Genomic DNA, 23,403 nt, shown 5'->3' on the forward strand with positions numbered 1-23,403 from the left:
ACGATACTGCATTCAACACTGTTGGGTACAATAATGGTGCTGGTATGCTACACCATTGTGTTACTTATTCTTCTTCACTCCATTGGGAGCATAGGACCTCAATCACAGATCTCCACCTGACTATTTTGTGCTTCTCTCTTTATCTGTATCGAGATCTTTCTGAGCTGGCAGAGAGGAGTAGAAGACGACCTTCTTCTTCTACTACTCCTTTACAAGCATTAGAGTGGAATCTGCAAGGAAAGAGGAAGAAAAGTAGACCTTTAATTAACTCTCTTCTTCTTTTTGCAGATTCCACTCTAATGCTCATTTGACTTTGTTCCTTTTTGGTTTTCGTAGTAGATGGCCTATCTATCTCCGTTTTCTCTGATTGATGTCATACATTACTGGTTTTTGTTTAGTTTTTTTGCTGTAACTCTTTATTAGATATCTTTTCTGGCCATTTATTTGTAGAATTCTTCTTGGACATTTATTTACAAAGTTTTGCAGTTTTTTTTCTAATTGCTTTTGTTGCTGTCCTTGTTTCTAATGCATAGAGTAGAATTGATTTGATATTTGGATTAAATAACCTGATTTTCTTTTTTTAAGCCTATTTGCTTTAATCTCTATATTTTCCCTAACATATTAAAAATTATCTGTGCTCTCTGTATCTTAGATTTTATAACTACCTCTGCTCCTCGTTTATTTATTATTGATCCTAGGTAATTAAAGTTCTCTAAAATTTGACCATCCAGTACCAAGTCTTCTTTTTGTTTATTATTTATTTTCATTATTTTTGTTTTCATTTTATTTATTCTTAATCCAACAGTCAGGGTTTCTTTGTTGAGTTTTATTGTTTTTGTCTTCATATGTTGTGTTTATGTGTTAGTAAACATATATCATCCACAAAATTCAGGTCATGTAGCTGTTCTATTAAATTCCACTGTATTCCTTTTGTGTTTTTCATGGCATTTCTCATAACCCAATCTACAACAATAAGAACTATTGTTGGGGAGAGAATGCAACCTTGTCAACTCCTCTTTTAATTTCAAAATTTTCTGAAAGTTCTCCATCGTGTATGATTTGTATTTTATATTTTTCATATTTTTCTTTACTATGTTGATAATTTTACATGGGATACCATAATATGACATTTTTATATAATGAAACCTGTGGTGAATTCATCACTAAAAAACACACGTACTAATCACAGTGATAACTTTTAATACATAAATATTTCATCCCAAGTATCTTGGGACATCATCAGTACAGTAATTCGAACAATACTAGGAATAACATACACTTAGGGCACATGATTACAATGGAATCTCAATATGCGTGCAGTAACGTGTTATAGAAGTAAATTAAAAATATAACTGAACAAAAAATAAAATAAAGATTATTTTACACACTTTTGTATGACAATTTCCCATACTTTAGGAATAGTAAGAACATCGTTGCAGTTTAAATTTGTTCTGTGTACTAGGGCTTCAGCACTTTCTTTATATAAACGTTCATGTTTATATAAAGATCTGTGTAAAAGTTTCGACTTTTTCCAATGGATCCTATGGTTTGGATTTTCAATTCCGTGTTGAGGGAGACCAGATTTCTGCAGTTCGAAAAGACGAGTGTGGTCTTGATGTTCCGAGATGCGTTTCTGAACAGATCTACCTGTCTGTCCAAAGTAAGACAATTTGCTGGAGCATGGGATCTCATAAATGCCAGGTAACATCAGAGGTGAGAGTTTGTCCTTAGGAGAAGGTAACAAGTCATAAATTTGGTTGATGGGTTTGTAAGTACTGTAAAAATTGTATTGCTTCATAATTTTTGAAAGACGTTCGGAGATGCCTTTGACGTAAGGTATGGGAATCCTATGGACTTCTTCTTGTCTAGGTTGATGTGTGGGGAAGTGACTGATGATTTTTTGAGTTGTTTTAAGATTATATCCATTTAGTATATAAATGGATATAATTTTTTTTTTTTCAGTTATATTTTTAATTTACTTCTATAACACGTTACTGCGATTCCGTGTAATATTGAGATTCCATTGTAATCATGCACCCTACCTGTATGTTATTCCTAGTATTGTTTGAATTACTGTACTGATAATATCCCAAGATACTTGGGATGAAATATTTACATATTAAAAGTTATCACTGTGATTAGTACTTGTGTTTTTTAGTGATAATATGACATTAATTTCCATATTGCTTCTCTGTCAATGCTGTCAAAAGTTTTTTTGAAATCAACAAAGTTGATATAAAGATTTGACTGTCATTCTATTCACTGTTCTGTTATTATTCTTATTGTTGCTATTTGATCTATACCTGACCTGTTGGCTCTCCAGCTTGTGTTTTATTGCCCCAAAAAAGCACTGGATATAATGCAAATACAATGGTGATTATCCGTGGTCTTTTTCACAACCAATTTCTGTTGATAATATTTTCAGTATGTTTTGGAAGTACACTGCTTGGAAAAAATTCAAAGGACACCCTCATGGGCAAGGTGCATTGTGCTATGTAATGAGTCATATGTTTGTAGCAGGTATAAATTGGAGGAATATGATGTTTCCAAGGCAGTGCAACTCTGTCCGTGTGAAATGGCTGCTAGAGGGAAATGATGGAGTTTGAAAGAGGCATTGTGATAGGATGCCATGTTGCGGGCCTGTCTGTTCGGCAAGTTATTGCCAAAGATGGGCCATCCCAGGTCAACAATCAGTGATACCATACCGAGATAGAAGCAAAGGGAGTCAAGTGCTACTTTCAGCAGATGACCCACCACACTCATCGAATATGACTGTATGGTGCTATGAAGGATAATATGTAAAAACCACCATTCATTGGCCAACACGTTGAATTCAGAGTTACAGGCATTGATTGGAATGCAAATTTGCACAAAACTAATAAAAATTGCTATATAAATGGGGGGGGGGAATTGCAATTTAAATAATCATTATTGTATTTGTATACATAATTTTGTTGTAACACTTATCATTATTTATAATGGGATGATATCAAAATCATACAATTCAGTAAAAGAATGACTTCATTTGATTCACACACACACACACAAATAATAATAATAACATTCACCCCTTTATATATTGTTTTTAAGTGCACCTGTTTTTATCTAATGCAAGATCTTTGCATTAGCAAGTAAGGTATTTCTTTTGTCCACACTTGGTCATGACACAGTTTTGCAACTGCTCATGTTTAAGGCTGATATAAAAATTGTTAAAATACACACAAATTTGTGAGAAATTTTTCATTAAAAAAAAAAAAACTTGCAAATGTTTCTCTTATTTTGATATGCCAATAACAATTGATATTTCATCAGGGTTGTTTATGGGATATAAAGAAGTGGTAATTGCTAATTTTTGATATAAATGTGCTCTTTTTTTTAATGTTCTTGGAGATTAATTGCATTGCCTGTTCCATTCCTTGATTAGTAGGTATGTATATAAGAATCATGTATCTTTACAGTGGACTGTCACTAATAGCAAAAGTCCAAATCAAACCTTCATAGGCAAAATACAGTTCTAAAGAAAATTCATTAATGTAAATTATTCCCATAATAAACTATTTTTGGTGGTCCTATAAGTTTACTGTAATGAGTGCATATATAATAGCATTGAGAATTGATTATTTTAGGATTTAAGTTTACTCTTAGCTAAATATTAATAGACAGGAATTTTAAACAGTGTTGTTATCCACCATTATTGGTTTGCAGGAGCAGGTGCAGTAATCCACTCTCATTCTAAGAATGCTGTTTTAGCAACTTTAATTTATGAAGGAAAAGAATTTCAGATTACTCATCAAGAAATGATGAAGGTGAGTTAATAATATATAAGAAATAATTCTAATTATTTTACACTTATTTCAAATCTTATGGTGGTATGAATGTCTTTAGGCAGTAGATGATTTTGTTGTCCAGGGCATAAACACCATCCTAATTTAGTAGAGACCTGAAGTGGCTTGAAAAAATAAAATGTTTAGTCTCTAAAGCAGAGTTTCCTGATTATATAACTCATATTCTTTGCTACAAATATATTAAAATTTACAACATTTAGTGCATTTGTACATTTTGGCACAAATGAATTAATGTTTTACAAATGTTTGTGAGCAGGACTATCATCATCATCATCATCAAATTCCTGCCATGTACCCTCAAGGGGTGTACAGGATATGACAGTACTACATGAAAAAATTACATCATTACTAACTTCCTATCTACAATTTTCCTCTAAATCAGTCTGTTACTTGTCAAGACTCCAACATTATCAGATCTTATATTTCTATCATCTAAGGCACTTTGTACCGTATCAATCCACCTATATCTTGGTCTTCCTCTGGGTCGTTTAGCTGCCAACCTGGCAGAGAACACTTGTTTTGCTAATCTTTCCTCTCCCATTCTATTTAAGTGACCATACCATCTGAGATTAGCTCTGCTAACGCATTCCTGGATGCTGACAATGTCAAGTTCTTTCCTAATATCCTCATTTTTAATATGATATTGCCATTGATGCCATCTGTTCACGCCTCTAATCTTTCTCAGGACTCTCATATCTGCGGTCTCTAGTCTTTGGTCAAGTGTTTTACTTCTGACCCAGCTCTCAGATCCATAAGTTAAAATTGGTTTGAACACAGTCTTGTATACAGCTAATTTAGTGTTCCGACTAATTTCTTTCTTATTCCATATGAATTTATTCAATTGACTTCCCACGATACCAGCTTTGCTGATTCTGTTGTCTATTTCTATATTTAGTTTACCATCTTCAGTAAAAATTGTGCCTAAGTAGTTGAAATGTTTTACTTGTTCCACAGGTTCTCCATTCACAACACAGTTGACATTTTCAATGATTCTGCCTATTTTCATTGTCTTTGTCTTTTTATTGCTGACCTTCATACCATATCTATTACAACAGCTATTCAATTTAGTCAGAGAATCTTGCAGACTTGTAGCGGATTTATTTAGAAGTATAACATCATCCGCATAAAGCAAAGAGCTGACATTAACATCTCCAATTTTGATATCAGGTTTAATACCACATTCCTTCATAATGTGATCCATATAGATAATGAATAACAGAGGGGATAATGTGCATCCTTGTCTCACACCAGATTTAACATTAAACCATCTTCCTGTACTTCCTTCAATTCTAACTGCTGACTCACAACTCAAATAAAGACTAAGTATTGCTTGATATAATGCCCCATTGACACCATATAACTGCAGCGTATTGCATAGCTTGTCTCTTGGCACCTTGTCATATGCCTTTTCCAAATCAACAAAACTTAAATACAGATCTTTGTTATATTCCCATGCTTTCTCGACTATTTGTCGTAAAGTGAAGATCTGATCCTGACAGCCTCTATTTGGCCTGAATCCAGCTTGTTCTTCACCAAGCTTTTCTTCCACAATTCTTCTCAACAGTTTCTCAAGTATACTTGCATAGATCTTGCCAGGAACACTCAGTAGGGAAATACCTCTGTAATTCTCACATTCAGTTTTATTTCCCTTTTTATATATGGGTACTATGAGAGCTCTACTCCAATCATTGGGAATTCGTCCCTCTGTCCAGGCTTTCTGAACTATGCAGTGCAGCCACTGTAAGACTCTTATACCACCATACTTCAGCATTTCTGGTCGAATATCATCAACTCCTGCTGCCTTTCCACATTTCAAGCCTTTGATGGCTTTTTCTACTTCAAGTATGGATATGTATTCCTGACTGCATGCCTGGTCAGTGTTTTTTATCACTGTGCTGTCATCACTGCTTGTTTCATTTAGCAGTTTTTCAAAGTAATTACTCCATACTTCAAGGATATCTTTTTCTCCTGTTTTCATTTCACCTTTATCATCTCTAATTCCTTTTACAGCACTCTTTCCTCCATTCCTAAGCTTCTTCAACAACCTCCAGAATATTTTGCCACCTTCTTGATATTTATTTTCTATATTCTTGCCAAAGTCCTCCCATGACTTTTGTTTAGCTAGTTTTACACACTGTTTAGCTTTCTTACATTTGTCTCTGTATTCTGTAAGAGTAAAAGCTGACTTATTTGCCAGGAACTTTTGATATGCTTTCTTCTTTTCCTTCACTACCTCTTTAACTTCCTGTGTCCACCAGGGAGTTCTAATTTTTTTATCCTTGCACACAACCTCACCACATGCCTCTCTGGCAGAATCAATCAATGTTTCCTTCAGAGTTTGCCACTGAATCTCCAAGGTTTGATTCCTGTTCTCAAACTCTTTCATTTTCTTTTCAATAATATTTCTGTATTTTAGTCTACAGTTCACATCTGAGAGCTGCTCAACTTTTATTCGCTTTAAAACTTTCTTACATGTTATTCTTTTCAATATGAAATTCAATTTAATCCTTCCCAAGACTAAATAGTGATCACTTCCAATTTCAAATCCTCTGTACACTCTGGTGTCCTGCACCAGGGAGAAAACATCACTATCAACAATAACATAGTCAATGAGACTTTTCTTATTCCTAGCCTCTTCTCTCCATGTGAATTTGTGCACATTTTTATGTTGGAACATGGTGTTAGTAATAACCAGTCCATGTCCTGAGCAGAAATCCAACAGATATTTGCCATTATTATTAGCTTTGCTCTTTTCTCCAAATTTTCCCAAAACATTTTTGTATGTCTCACAATCATTTCCTACTCTACTATTTAGATCCCCAACAAGGACCAACTTTTCATTTTTCATTGTGTCAGTTGCTTTTTCTAAAGCCTCAAAAAATTCCTCCACTTCTACCTTAGTAGAACCTTCTGTGGGACCATAGGCACAAATAAGTCTCATTGTCCAGTTCCCCATTCTCATATTTGCCCACATTACTCTACTTGAGACTGACTGCCATTCAAGAAGATTAGCCTCGTATTTTGTGTTGAATACTATGGCTACTCCTTCTTTTCCTTGGTTGTCATTGCCTGAATATAACATTTTGTATTTATTGCTCAGAAAGATCTCACCAGTTTTGATCTTTTTTGTTTCAGTCACCCCTATTATGTCGATCTGGTACTTATCTAATTCCTCAGCTAGCTCCATTTCTTTGCCATTCAGGCTTCTTACGTTGATAGTACCGATCTTTAACTCTGGTGATGTTGAGTTGGGGTTTGTTTTCAGATTTGTTCCAGTAGCTGACTTTTCGCTGTTCGCCCTGGTTCCCTGGCGAAAACAACGGGGGCCTTGTTTAACCGGGCGACGCCCCAGCCGGCATGAAATTTTGTCATGTTGTACCATCATTTTTTATTTTGGTTTAACCAATAAGAATACAATTTGGTCGGCTAAATCCCAAATTGCCAGCCCATCCTCGTTCGTTCAGTATCAAAGTAGATACCCAACAGGGTGCATCACGAGAAGGTGAGGATTGGACATTAGGTCAGAAGCCCTGGTCGGTTCTCCGCATTCCTGTAAAGGCTATGTGGAGGTCTCCTCTCAGTTATACAGCTTAATGTTTTACAAATGTTTGTGAGCAGGACTATTATTTTAAAAAAAAATTACTAAGAAATTGCATTTCCTGAACAATGTGGAAAAACTAGCTCCTCCTACATGTGTAATAAATACATAAAAGTAAATGCTGCATATTACATATTTGTTCCAAAATTCAAAATGAAATTAATATAAAATGTTGACTGAATTAATGACAGCTGAATATGTTGAATTTAATTTAAAGTATTTTCCTTTTAATTATGAGCAAACCTTTATCTACGTTTTGAAAGCATATTTTAATTGATGACTTTTCAAGTATTACTCAACATCAGTCACAACTTATCCTCAAATATCTTTCTACCAAGCCATTAAAATAATTATCAACTGTTTGTGGGGTGCTTAAGGGTCAAAGCTGTATAACTGAGAGGAGACCTCCACATAGCCTTTAAAGGAATGTAGAGAACCGACCAGGGCTTCTGACCTAATGTCCAATCCTCACCTTCTCGTGGTGCACCCTGTTGGGTATCTACTTGGATACTGAACGAACGAGGATGGGCTGGCAATTTGGGATTTAGCCGACCTAATTGTATTCTTATTGGTTAAACCAAAATTAAAAATGATGGTACGACATGACAAAATTTCATGCCGGCTGGGGCGTCGCCTGGTTAAACAAGGCCCCCGTTGTTTTCGCCAGGGAACCAGGGCAAACGGCGAAAAGTCAGCTACTGGAACAAATCTGAAAACAAACCCCAACTCACCATCACCAGAGTTAAAGATCGGTACTATCAACGTAAGAAGCCTGAATGGCAAAGAAATGGAGCTAGTTGAGGAATTAGATAAGTACCAGATCGACATAATCGGGGTGACTGAAACAAAAAAGACCAAAACTGGTGAGATCTTTCTGAGCAATAAATACAAAATGTTATATTCAGGCAATGACAATCAAGGAAAAGAAGGAGTAGCCATAGTATTCAACACAAAATACGAGGCTAATCTTCTTGAATGGCAGTCAGTCTCAAGTAGAGTAATGTGGGCAAATATGAGAATGGGGAACTGGACAATGAGACTTATTTGTGCCTATGGTCCCACAGAAGGTTCTACTAAGGTAGAAGTGGAGGAATTTTTTGAGGCTTTAGAAAAAGCCACTGACACAATGAAAAATGAAAAGTTGGTCCTTGTTGGGGATCTAAATAGCAGAGTAGGAAATGATTGTCAGACATACAAAAATATTTCGGGAAATTTTGGAGAAAAGAGCAAAGCTAATAATAATGGCAAATATCTGTTGGATTTCTGCTCAGCACATGGACTGGTTATTACTAACACCATGTTCCAACATAAAAATGTGCACAAATTCACATGGAGAGAAGAGGCTAGAAATAAGAAAAGTCTCATTGACTATGTTATTGTTGATAATGATGTTTTTTCCCTGGTGCAGGACACCAGAGTGTACAGAGGATTTGAAATTGGAAGTGATCACTATCTAGTCTTGAGCAAGATAAAATTGAATTTCATATTGAAAAGAATAACATGTAAGAAAGTTTTAAAGCGAATAAAAGTTGAGCAGCTCTCAGATGTGAACTGTAGACTAAAATACACAAAGATTATTGAAGAAAAAATCAAAGAGTTTGAGAACAGGAATCAAACCTTGGAGATTCAGTGGCAAACTCTGAAGAAAACATTGATTGATTCTGCCAGAGAGGCATGTGGTGAGGTTCTCTGTAAGGATAAATCAGAACTCCCTGGTGGACACAGGAAGTTAAAGAAGCAGTGAAGGAAAAGAAGAAAGCATATCAAAAGTTCCTGTCAAATAAGTCAGCTTGTACTCTTAGAGAATATAGAGACAAATGCAAGAATGCTAAACACTGTGTAAAACTAGCTAAACAAAAGTCATGGGAGGACTTTGGCAAGAATATAGAAAATAAATATCAAGAAGGTGGCAAAATATTCTGGAGGTTGTTGAAGAAGCTTAGGAATGGAGGAAAGTGTGCTGTAAAAGGAGTTAGAGATGATAAAGGTGACATGAAAACGGGAGAAAAAGATATCCTTGAAGTATGGAGTAATTACTTTGAAAAACTTCTAAATGAAACAAGCAGTGATGACAGCACAGTGCTAAAAAACACTGACCAGGCATGCAGTCAGGAATACATATCCATACTTGAAGTAGAAAAAACCAAGAAAAATGGAGGAAAGTAGACACTTTCCTCCATTCCTTTCCACATTTCAAAGGCTTGAAATGTGGAAAGGCAGCAGGAGAAGGAGTAGATGATATTCGACCAGAAATGCTGAAGTATGGTGGTATAAGAGTCTTACAGTGGCTTCACTGCATAGTTCAGAAGGCCTGGACAGAGGGACGAATTCCCGATGATTGGAGTAGAGCTCTCATAGTACCCATATATAAAAAGAGAAATAAATCTGCATGTGAGAATTACAGAGGTATTTCCCTACTGAGTGTTCCTGGCAAGATCTATGCAAGTATACTTGAGAAACGGTTGAGAAGAATTGTGGAAGAAAAGCTTGGTGAAGAACAAGCTGGATTCAGGCCAAATAGAGGCTGTCAGGATCAGATCTTCACTTTACGACAAATAGTCGAGAACGCATGGGAATATAACAAAGATCTGTATTTAAGTTTTGTAGATCTGGAAAAGGCATATGATAATGTGCCAAGTGAGAAGCTATTCAATACGCTGCAGTTATATGGTGTCAATGGGGCATTATATCAAGCAATACTTAGTCTTTATTTGAGTTGTAAGTCAGTAGTTAGAATTGAAGGAAGTACAGGAAGATGGTTTAATGTTAAATCTGGTGTGAGACAAGGATGTACATTATCCCCTCTGTTATTCATTATCTATATGGATCACATTATGAAGGAAAGTGGTATTAAACGTGATATCAAAATTGGAGATGTTAATGTCAGCTCTTTGCTTTATGTGGATGATGTTATACTTCTAAATAGATCTGCTACAAGTCTGCAAGATTCTCTGACTAAATTGAATGGCTGTTGTAATAGATATGGTATGAAGGTCAGCAATAAAAAGACAAAGACAATGAAAATAGGCAGAATCATTGAAAATGTCAACTGTGTTGTGAATGGAGAACCTGTGGAACAAGTAAAACATTTCGGCTATTTAGGCACGATTTTTACCGAAGATGGTAAATTAAATATAGAAATAGACAACAGAATCAGCAAAGCTGGTATGGTGGGAAGTCAATTGAATAAATTCATATGGAATAAGAGAGAAATTAGTCGGAACACTAAATTAGCTGTATACAAGACAGTGTTCAAACCAGTTTTAACTTATGGATCTGAGAGCTGGGTCAGAAGTAAAACACTTGACCAAAGACTAGAGACCACAGATATGAGAGTCCTGAGAAAGATTATAGGCATGAACAGATGGCATCAATGGCAATATCATATTAAAAACGAGGATATTAGGAAAGAACTTGACATTGTCAGCATCTAGGAATGTGTTAGCAGAGCTAATGTCTGGTGGTATGGTCACTTAAACAGAATGGGCGAGGAAAGATTAGCAAAACAAGTGTTCTCTGCCAGGTTGGCAGCAAAACGACCCAGAGGAAGACCAAGATATAGGTGGATTGATATGGTACAAAGTGCCTTAGACGATAGAAATATATGATCTGATAATGTTGGAGTCTTGACAAGTAACAGACTGATTTGGAGGAAAATTGTAGATAGGAAGTTAGTAATGATGTAATTTTTTCATGTAGTACTATCATATCCTGTACACCCCTTGAGGGTACATAGCAGGAATTTGATGATGAGATGATTTGTGTCTAGAGGCTTAAGTGCTGTGAGGACATCATGTTGGAGGCTTAACGGATTTTTTTACAACACTCAAAAAGAATTAAAATAGAATTTAATACTTCCTATATTTCGTCCTAGTGACTAGGACGAAATATAGGAAGTATTAAATTCTATTTTAATTCTTTTTGAGTGTTGTAAAAAATCCATTAAGCCTCCAACATGATGTTTGAGATGATATTTGCTAGACTTCTCATGCTAATGAAAAAGAATAATTATTATAATTATAGGCTACTCTATGGAGTTCTAAGCTCCATCGAGGGAGTCGCTAAACATCATGCCAAACACTATTCAACATTTGTACAGTATCTATCACGCTTTGTTTTGAATTCATTCACAGTCATGGTACAAACAACAGACTCTGGCAACCTATTCCACTCAATCACCACTCTCCAAGCAAAAAATCTAGGCTTGACGTTCCTGCTAACTACACTCTGCTAAGTTTCCAATGATGACCCCCCTCCCCCTAGTTCTTCCACCACCAGACCTCTTCTGAAAAATTGCCTCTATTGATCTTATAAAAAGCCTTTCAGTAATTTGTGTCTCAATCATATCACCCTTTTTCCACCTGTCAACCAATTTCTGTAAGCCACAAATTTTTAACCTGTCCTCATAAGTTTCATTCTATAGACCTGCTACCATCTTGGTCACTCACCTCTGGATCCTCTCCAACTACTTCCTCATCCCAGAAACCCAGGTGACCAGATCTGCACATAGTAGTCAAGATGGGATCTTACCAAAGCTCTATAAAGAGGTATAATTACATGCTCATCTCTGTTCATCAGGGTATTTCTCAGTAACCAAGTAATCCAAGCAGCTGCTTTAGCCACTTTTGCAATATGCTCTTTAAACTTTAACTCTCTATTCACTAACCCCCAGATCCCCTGAGGGTGTTAGTGAATGGTGTTAGTTAGTCAATTTCCTGGAGTACAATTCCAACAATGTGGTACACAGCTGGTAATCTTTTCACTCCCATAATGCATAACCTTACACTTTGCCACATTAAACTAACATCCATTCTCCTCTTTCTATGCAAATCATCCTGCAAAATTTTAACATCGTCTATATTAATATTGCTCTACCCAGTTTTGCATCATTGGCAAACAACTAAATAGTTCCTGTCAGATCCTTTCTTATTTCATTGATGTACAAATTAAATATTAGCATCCCAAGAACAGATCCATGTGCCATGCCACTAGTCAAAGGCTTTCTACTGGACTCTACTCCTGAATAAACTACTTTCTGATATCTCTCCATCAATCACCTTCTTATCCATTTCATCAACTTTATATCTATTCCCATGTGCTTCAGCATTATCACTGTAAAGTCTGTGTGGTTAGCCTAGTGGCTTTGCACTTCACAACCATATGCCTGGGGAAGGAGTGTCCTAGGTTTGATTCCCGTCAACGACGTGAGCAGCTCAAGGATCTTCCTCAGCCATAGCCAAGTTAGCCGGTCTTCGGCGTGGACAGCAGGGTTTTTTCCACCAGTTTATCTGGTGTTTTTCATCCCGCAAGCAGGCAAACCGGTCCAAGGACACACACGGATTGCAGTCAGGAATACTGACCCAGCCATAGGTCTGATTCAGCAGCCTATGCCGGTTCCAGAGCCCGGATAAAATTTGGGGGGAGATGGTACTGTGATCTCTCGTATAAAGGGGGAACGCTGTATCATTACACGGAATTTATTTATTTATTACTGTATTATAAAACGTGAGCAAGTTACCAAGGCATGACCTACCATTCACAAAACTGTTGCCAAGCCCCCCCCATATAGTATCTCATTTCTCTCTATCCATTCCTGTAGCCTGCCCCTGACCAACTTCTCAGTACTTTGCTACATCAGCCTTGCAGCCTCTTTCCACCCCTTGGTAATAACCCAGAGCCAAGAGACAGATTAAACAACATAGTCAAAGGCACTGCCAATTCCTTATCATTCTCATAAAACTTGAGCTGGATTACCATCTAATCCTGTAGCTGTATTCATATCAAGATTCTGTAATATGCTTTGCACCTCCACTTCATTTACCTCAGTTTCCATGTAAGCCTTTGCCTCTCTTGTTACTGCAATGTCTCCAACTAGATGATATACTCTTGCAAAGTGTTAACTTAGTAATTCTACTATTTTACCTGATTCAGTTACCTCCCTACCATCAGCATTCATTAAAATAATTCTGCCATAAACCTAAATTTATTATATTCTTCCTTTTACTTGTAACATACCAAAATAACTCTTTGGGGTTATCGTTGGCCTGCATTGCTAATTTCCTTTCATTCCCTGCTTTTGCTTTTCCTACCACACTGGCTACCCTTCTGGCCTGTGCGTTGTACTGATCATGTGCCTGCTAGTCACCTTTCTCCTTGAATCCCCTCTACAATTTTTTTCTTTTTTTTCTTTTCTTTTAAATAGTATTCATCCATTTAACTCCCACTTGATTTATTCTCCTGTCTGTAGATATGCAGTCTGCTATTACTTTCCTCAAACACTCCTTTACCATTTCCCATGCACTATTAACATCCAGTCCTGCAGTTTCACATGCAATAGCACTGATCTAAGCAATATCCTAAGCTTGTCACACTTACTAGTCTTGTGATTACACATATACCCTCTCTTAATTGAAAATTCTACACATTTAACCACCTCCCAGGTCAAAACCATATAATCACTCACACAAATTGGTGGCAATGTAGTCACATTGGTTATAGACAAATTCTCTGATGCAATTACTGGATCTAACACTCTCAAATTCCTATTACATTCCATCACATGCTGCCTTGGGGTAATTATTCCTTTGTAACTGCATAAATTCCATTTCCTTCCTCCCACGTGTCCTTTCATCCTTCCTATCTGTTTTTTCCATAGTTGAAGTCCCCCATAATAATAACCCACCCTCCACTCGTTGAGCTTATTTACTGATTCACACTATCCCCATCATCCTTTATATCCCATGGTCTGTAGTATCCAACTGTATATTTTGTTCTGCTGGCCACTATCTCACACCAAATGACCTCAAATGTGCTATTTTCGCTGGCCTGCAGCTGAACTTCTACTCTCTTTGGTTACAGTTCATTGATTGTCATCAATAATACTCCTCCCCATTATTTTCTCTCTCTCTCTCTCTCTCTCTCTCTCTCTCTCTCTCTATCCTTCCACTAACTAAATCATCTTCTGTCAGCTATGTCTCACCAGTGCCAATAACCTTTGGCCAGAATGAACTAACCAATGCCAATGCCAAAAATTCTTTCCATAACACAGCTTTCCAAGCTTCCACATCCCACTGTGCATGCTCTTTGCATACTGAAGATGATGCTGTATGTTCGTTTAGTTAATATGGGATTGCATATTGTTGTTACCACAATTCTGAATGTTTTTGGGCAGATTCATGTTCTTCTAGTCAATGCCTGCACTCTGCATTCAGTACATCAGTTGACAAATGGCATCTTTTACATATTATCCTTCGTAGCACCTATTGGTCATGTTTGGTGAGCGTGGTTAGTCATCTACTGTGGGTAGCACTTGCAGTTGATTCCCTGCACTTTCATATCAGTATGGTATCACTGATTATTGACCTAGGATGGCCTGCAACGATGCATCCTATTACAATGCCGCTTTCAAACTCCATCCATTCCCTTCTTGCAGGCATTTTAACATGGACAAAGTTGCACTGACTTGGGAAGGATCATAATCCTCCAATTTATACCGGCTACAAAACAGTTTATTACATTGTACGATGCACCTTGCTTATGGGGGTTTCCGTTGAATTCTTTCCAAGCAGTGTTGATTGAAATGTGGAAGCTGTGTACATGATGGGAAGCATTATTCACTCATAATTAGGCATTAAATTGAAATTCAATGGATATAATTATATTCCATAATAATAATAATAATTGGTATATGACTTGCTTCATATCAGTAATTATGTGGAATATTGCATGGTTGATGACATTCCATCGGTGATTATCATTATTGATGGATACTGTCAATATGGAGGGCAGTATTCAACCAGAATTAAGCATTAAGTTATAATTTATAAGGTTTCAAAGAGGAAGTGAAGTAAGTAACCTTATTAGACATGGATGATGTAAAGCAGTACACTTGGTCGTTGACTTACGACCGACTTCCGTTCTGGCTGACAGGTCGTAAGTCGATCTGGTCGTATGTCGGCCATATATTTATTAACAGTATTCTTTAACCTTTCTAATCTTTTTATCATCTTTATAATTTATTTTTATAATATTTTAAATTTATAATTATGTATATTTTACATAATGTGAAAAATAATACTGTATATACTGTACTGTAAACACAAAAATACAATCTAAAATTAATGTAAAAATTAATACAAACGAAATTCACAAAATCAATTTTTAATCTTTGCTTGTGCTGGGTTGTGGATCGTCAGGGTAATGTTCTTGGGTTGAGGTAGGAGATGTTCTCTTGATGAGGAACATGCTGAGCTTTGTTTGAACAGTTTGTTTCTTTTTTTCTTCATATATCTCACAATAACAATGCACAGCATCTTGAATGATACATTCAACCTTTGTGAATCATTCGATATTAGGGTCCATTGCTTCGAAACTGGCGAGAGCTTTATTCAGTTGCGAAAAAGAATCATCTGATAAACTCTTTGCAGTGAATTTCTTTTCTGGCTCCTCTTCTTCTTTCTCCTCTCTCGCTTTTTCTTCTGACACTCTCTGTGCTTCCAATTCAATCAACTCTTCATCTGTAAGTTCTTTTATTTCACAATCTAGCAACTCCTATGTCTTCTATTTCACATTCTAATTTAAGATTTTTTCCAAGTTTAACTATTTTTTCTGTAATCACTTCCAGTTCCTCTCCTTTTTCAAATCCTTCAAATGTATTTGCATAACATTTTAGACACTTTTTCCAAATTCCCAACATACAATTCTTTGTTACACATTTCCATGCTGTCAAAATATTCATGATACACCGAAGAATGTTGTACTGCTTCCAAAAGTCTCGCAAAGATAAATCAGCATCAGAATCTCGCTTCGATGGCTTGTTCGAATGTCGTTCTGAGGTAGTGAGCCTTGAATGCTCCAATAGCACCCTGATCCATGGGTTGAATGAGAGCGGTTGTGTTAGGTGGCATAAAAACCACTCTAACATCATGTTGAAGGTCGTCCAGATGAGGAGGGTGGGTGGCCAGGGGCATTGTCCATAATCAATAAAATCTTGAAAGGGATACCTCTCTCCACACAATATTCACTAGCCTGGGGAATAAAGCAGTTCATGAACCAGTCTTTGAACAGTGCTTGAGTCATCGAAGCATTAGGGTTTGAACGGTAGTAAACGGCAGTGTGTGCTTGTTGATGTGCTTAAATGCACGAGGGTTTTCTGAACGATAAATGAGAAAAGGCTTCAGCTTAAAACCCACGTCATTCCCACCAAGCAACAAAGTCAACAACTGATCCTTAAAAGCTTTGAATCCTGGCATCCTTTTTGCTTCTTGGTGTATGTATGTATGATTAGGCATGCGTTTCCATTGCAAGCCGGTTTCATCTACGTTAAATATTTGTTCCGGTAGATAACCTTCTTCTTTGATTTTGGGCTTCATCTGCACTTCCTGCTTCTCCTGTGACACATACATTATGCAAAGCAAATCTTTTTTTAAAACGCTTAAACCATTCAGTACCAGCCTGAAAATCTTCTGCGTAATCGTCTTCGGCACGTGATTTTAAACTCTGAAACAGACTTCTAGCCTTCGCTTGCACTGTGCAAAGGCTCATAGGTGAATTTTTCTGTATTAAATCATCCATCCACATAAACAACAATTTCTCCATTTCATGGATGGGTTCCTGTCGTTGCTTGGTTAAAATTGTAGAAGTCATAGGTGCGGAACCTTTCACAGCTTCCGAATTCTTTCTTTGTCCTTTAATATCGTCGATACCATGGAATGTGATAACTTCAAGTCACGTGCTATCGTATTCACTTTCTTTCCACCTCATACTTCTGGATAACTTTCATTTTACACTCTAAATCAATAGTTTTCCTTGACTTCTTAGCTGGCGTATCTGTAGATGAAGGCATTTTCCTTTTACTAGACATTTTATGGGTAGTATTTCAGTAGAACTTTAATTAATACACCACACACAACAGATGCTTGAAAGCGACTGAGTGTATGTGAGAGATAGTTATCGTACGATAACTATCGTATCCCATAGTTATCGTACGTGCAACTGCCTGATTTATTATTTATTTTTTTTGTGGTCGTAAGTCGACGACCAGGTGTATATTGTATTCATAATAAACACAAATATGTTAAGAAATTATAAACTGTAACAATAAATTTATGAATTTTCTTCCCTGCCTCATTGTTTCTCTGTGTAACAGTATAGTTGCATTTCATTGGCCATGATGGATGGGACATTTATATTTCCATGACAGTAATAAATTCCCATGTTTTATTTACCAGTTGGCAGTGGAGTCGGTGTCTGCCATCACTGTGTTGTATTGAGATGCTTCTCTCATCTATATATATATATATATATATATATATCATCATCATCATCATCATCATCAAATTCCTGCCATGTACCCTCAAGGGGTGTACAGGATATGACAGTACTACATGAAAAAATTACATCATTACTAATTTCCTATCTACAATTTTCCTCCAAATCAGTCTGTTACTTGTCAAGACTCCAACATTATCAGATCTTATATTTCTATCGTCTAAAGCACTTTGTACCATATCAATCCACCTATATCTTGGTCTTCCTCTGGGTCGTTTTCCTGCCAACCTGGCAGAGAACACTTGTTTTGCTAATCTTTCCTCTCCCATTCTATTTAAGTGACCATACCATCTGAGATTAGCTCTGCTAACGCATTCCTGGATGCTGACAATGTCAAGTTCTTTCCTAATATCCTCATTTTTAATATGATATTGCCATTGATGCCATCTATTGACGCCTCTAATCTTTCTCAGGACTCTCATATCTGCGGTCTCTAGTCTTTGGTCAAGTGTTTTACTTCTGACCCAGCTCTCAGATCCATAAGTTAAAATTGGTTTGAACACAGTCTTGTATACAGCTAATTTAGTGTTCCGACTAATTTCTTTCTTATTCCATATGAATTTATTCAATTGACTTCCCACGATACCAGCTTTGCTGATTCTGTTGTCTATTTCTATATTTAGTTTACCATCTTCAGTAAAAATTGTGCCTAAGTAGCTGAAATGTTTTACTTGTTCCACAGGTTCTCCATTCACAACACAGTTGACATTTTCAATGATTCTGCCTATTTTCATTGTCTTTGTCTTTTTATTGCTGACCTTCATACCATATCTATTACAACAGCTATTCAATTTAGTCAGAGAATCTTGCAGACTTGTAGCGGATTTATTTAGAAGTATAACATCATCCGCATAAAGCAAAGAGCTGACATTAACACCTCCAATTTTGATATCAGGTTTAATACCACATTCCTTCATAATGTGATCCATATAGATAATGAATAACAGAGGGGATAATGTACATCCTTGTCTCACACCAGATTTAACATTAAACCATCTTCCTGTACTTCCTTCAATTCTAACTGCTGACTCACAACTCAAATAAAGACTAAGTATTGCTTGATATAATGCCCCATTGACACCATATAACTGCAGCGTATTGAATAGCTTCTCTCTTGGCACCTTGTCATATGCCTTTTCCAAATCGACAAAACTTAAATACAGATCTTTGTTATATTCCCATGCTTTCTCGACTATTTGTTGTAAAGTGAAGATCTGATCCTGACAGCCTCTATTTGGCCTGAATCCAGCTTGTTCTTCACCAAGCTTTTCTTCCACAATTCTTCTCAATCGTTTCTCAAGTATACTTGCATAGATCTTGCCAGGAACACTCAGTAGGGAAATACCTCTGTAATTCTCACATTCAGTTTTATTTCCCTTTTTATATATGGGTACTATGAGAGCTCTACTCCAATCATCGGGAATTCGTCCCTCTGTCCAGGCTTTCTGAACTATGCAGTGCAGCCACTGTAAGACTCTTATACCACCATACTTCAGCATTTCTGGTCGAATATCATCTACTCCTGCTGCCTTTCCACATTTCAAGCCTTTGATGGCTTTTTCTACTTCAAGTATGGATATGTATTCCTGACTGCATGCTTGGTCAGTATTTTTTATCACTGTGCTGTCATCACTGCTTGTTTCATTTAGCAGTTTTTCAAAGTAATTACTCCATACTTCAAGGATATCTTTTTCTCCTGTTTTCATTTCACCTTTATCATCTCTAATTCCTTTTACAGCACTCTTTCCTCCATTCCTAAGCTTCTTCAACAACCTCCAGAATATTTTGCCACCTTCTTGATATTTATTTTCTATATTCTTGCCAAAGTCCTCCCATGACTTTTGTTTAGCTAGTTTTACACACTGTTTAGCTTTCTTACATTTGTCTCTGTATTCTGTAAGAGTAAAAGCTGACTTATTTGCCAGAAACTTTTGATATGCTATCTTCTTTTCCTTCACTGCCTCTTTAACTTCCTGTGTCCACCAGGGAGTTCTGATTTTTTTATCCTTGCACACAACCTCACCACATGCCTCTCTGGCAGAATCAATCAATGTTTCCTTCAGAGTTTGCCACTGAATCTCCAAGGTTTGATTCCTGTTCTCAAACTCTTTCATTTTCTTTTCAATAATATTTCTGTATTTTAGTCTACAGTTCACATCTGAGAGCTGCTCAACTTTTATTCGCTTTAAAACTTTCTTACATGTTATTCTTTTCAATATGAAATTCAATTTTATCCTGCTCAAGACTAAATAGTGATCACTTCCAATTTCAAATCCTCTGTACACTCTGGTGTCCTGCACCAGGGAGAAAACATCACTGTCAACAATAACATAGTCAATGAGACTTTTCTTATTCCTAGCCTCTTCTCTCCATGTGAATTTGTGCACATTTTTATGTTGGAACATGGTGTTAGTAATAACCAGTCCATGTCCTGAGCAGAAATCCAACAGATATTTGCCATTATTATTAGCTTTGCTCTTTTCTCCAAATTTTCCCAAAATATTTTTGTATGTCTCACAATCATTTCCTACTCTACTATTTAGATCCCCAACAAGGACAAACTTTTCCTTTTTCATTGTGTAAGTTGCTTTTTCTAAAGCCTCAAAAAATTCCTCCACTTCTACCTTAGTAGAACCTTCTGTGGGACCATAGGCACAAATAAGTCTCATTGTCCAGTTCTCCATTCTCATATTTGCCCACATTACTCTACTTGAGACTGACTGCCATTCAAGAAGATTAGCCTCGTATTTTGTGTTGAATACTATGGCTACTCCTTCTTTTCCTTGATTGTCATTGCCTGAATATAACATTTTGTATTTATTGCTCAGAAAGATCTCACCAGTTTTGGTCTTTTTTGTTTCAGTCACCCCTATTATGTCGATCTGGTACTTATCTAATTCCTCAGCTAGCTCCATTTCTTTGCCATTCAGGCTTCTTACGTTGATAGTACCGATCTTTAACTCTGGTGATGTTGAGTTGGGGTTTGTTTTCAGATTTGTTCCAGTAGCTGACTTTTCGCTGTTCGCCCTGTTCGCGCTGTTCGACTATATATATATATATATATATATATATAGTCGACCCTCGTTTAACATACCAATTCATTTTGGGAAAAGTGACATTAAATGAATTATATGCTCAATGAGGATTTTAGGTAATCATTTCAGAGACCCTAGAAGTAAAAATTTATTGTCCCCTAAGCTATTAATTTAAGGTCTTGTAGGCTCTTGAAGAAGTTCCTGTACATCATCAGCATCAGAAGATTGAGAGCTCTTAGGAGCTATGGTTTTAATTTTATGAGTCTTTCTTAATAATAACATAAAATTAACTATAGTACAGTATATACAGTGTGGTGCAATAAACACAATTCATGCAAGACTATCACCCACTAAAAATATATATATATATATATATATATATATATATATAAACAGAATCTACCGTAAAGCTAAGATAGATCTCCTCAGCGAAAGAATTACAGACACAAAACGTTGTTTAGCTTTTTTGTTCAGCACTAAAAGATCTTTAACTCAAAAACTTGAAGAAATTATGGATAATGTTAACTTACATGATTTTATCATTAACAGTGAAGTACAAGCCACACGAATACAAAACAAGAATAAATATACTCTTATCAAGAAATTTAATAATCTAATAAGGACACAAAACAGATCTGGTCATAGTGATGCCCATATTAATCCTGAAAATGTAGTGAACAAATCTTCTCATATGTTAACGGATGCAGAAATGGATATTCTTAGCAAAGGTCTCAATTTTATTCCCTCACCAAAATTTTTCCCTAAAGAATCTCTTCTTACAAAAATAGAAAAAGCAAGTTCACTCATTCCTAATCATTTAGCGAAACTTCTTCGTATTGAATCGATTTTCATTATAAATAATGCTAAACCTCCAACAGATAATATTTCAGTGGCTGAAAGAAAAGCCCTAAAAAATCTAAAACAGAACAGTAACATTATTATTTTACCTGCAGATAAAGGCAACTCTACGGTCATCTTCAACTCTGAAGATTACCACAACAAAATGCTTCATTTACTTGAAGATAGTTCAATATATTAAATTCTTCAGGAAGATCCTACAAGAGAATTACAAAACCGTACAAACAACTTGTTAAAGACTGCGAGTGAACTTCCTCATAATATTCGCCTCTCATTACGCTCTCTACATCCTCTTATCCCACGCATCTATGGAGTTCCAAAAATTCATAAAGAAAACATCCCTCTTCGCCCAATTGTGGAAGGAATTGATTCACCTACATATAAACTTTCAAAATATTTAGCAAAGTACCTCAAGTGTTTCTCCAATAAATCTTCATCTTTCATCAAAAACACCACAGATTTTGTTTCTCATATTAAAGATATTCCTATCGATGAAAATGACATTCTAGCTAGTTTTGACATTATATCTTTATTTACTAACGTTCCTACGGACGAGGTACTTACATTACTACAGGACAAATTATCCAAAAAAATGTTCACTTTATTAAAGCATTGCATTCATTCTGGTTACTTCAGATATCAGGACTCCATTTACCAACAAAAACAAGGCCTGGCAATGGGCAACCCTTTGTCCCCAGTGCTAGCTAACATCTTCCTTGAAGATTTTGAAAAGAAAGCCATATCTTCCTTCTCATTTAAACCAAAAGTTTGGAAAAGATATGTTGATGATATATTCATTATTTGGAATCACGGGCACACATCTCTCACAGATTTTCTTCGTCATCTAAACATCCAACATCCTAATATAAAATTTACTGCTGATCTAGAAAATAATAACTCCTCACCTTTCTTGGATGTTATGCTTACACGATGCTCTGAAAGATTAAAAATCTCTATGTACAGAAAACCTACGCATACCAATAGATATCTGCATAATCTTTCTCATCATTTTCCACCACAAAAACTTGGAATTATATCTACCTTAGGACACAGAGCACGTTCTCTCTTAAATGAACAAGATGAACTACAAAAAGAAATTAATCACCTCACTCTTATTTTTAAAGAAAATGGATACTCTGAAAAAACAATTAAGAAATTTCTTCTGAATCCTCCTAGGCAGTGCACAACAGAGACTATTAATTTTAAAGGTAGCATCTCCATTCCATACATTAGCACAGTCTCTAAGAAAATAGCTAAAGTCCTTAAAAAATATAATATTAGGACCTTCTTCACCACACTTCCAAAAATCCGTTCTCTAATCAGCCATCCAAAACCTACTCATCACAACCTTAAGTACCCTGGAGTATATAAATTGTGGTGCGATTGCAATATCCCATACTTTGGTCAAACTAACAAATCTATTGAACAACGAATAGAAGAGCATAAGAGAGACATCTCTTACAAAAGATCTCATGCAACTGCGTTATCCAGTCATGTTCTTTTTTCAAATAATCTTAATGATGACCAACAAAGCCACTCTGTCTGCTGGAATAGATCAGAAAATATCTTTCGCTGTGATGATGAGTTTGAAAGGGAAATCCTACTGAATCCGGTCCACTTAAACAACAATTTAAGTTATAACATCCCAGATAGCCATGCTGCAGTTATTCAATATTGGCGTTCACGTGAACCTGCACGCACAATTCCAACAAACAATGGCACGCCAGTTGGAACAACT

At 36.2% G+C, this 23,403-nt stretch overlaps 1 protein-coding gene across 1 annotated transcript in view; it reads left to right on the forward strand.

Moving 5' to 3' along the window:
* LOC150105886 (uncharacterized) overlaps nt 1–23,403 on the forward strand; it is a 138,671-nt gene that overhangs the window by 23,530 nt on the left and 91,738 nt on the right. The window contains exon 4 of the mRNA XM_090393656.1: nt 3,706–3,806. Within this exon, the coding sequence (XP_090249782.1) occupies nt 3,706–3,806 (101 nt within the window). The remainder of the gene's footprint in view (nt 1–3,705; nt 3,807–23,403) is intronic.

The sequence above is a fragment of the Typopeltis vanoorti genome, chromosome 6 (assembly GCF_054136105.1).
Source record: "Typopeltis vanoorti isolate ZY-2024b chromosome 6, IOZ_Tvanoo_1.0, whole genome shotgun sequence".
NCBI lineage: Eukaryota > Metazoa > Arthropoda > Arachnida > Uropygi > Thelyphonidae > Typopeltis > Typopeltis vanoorti.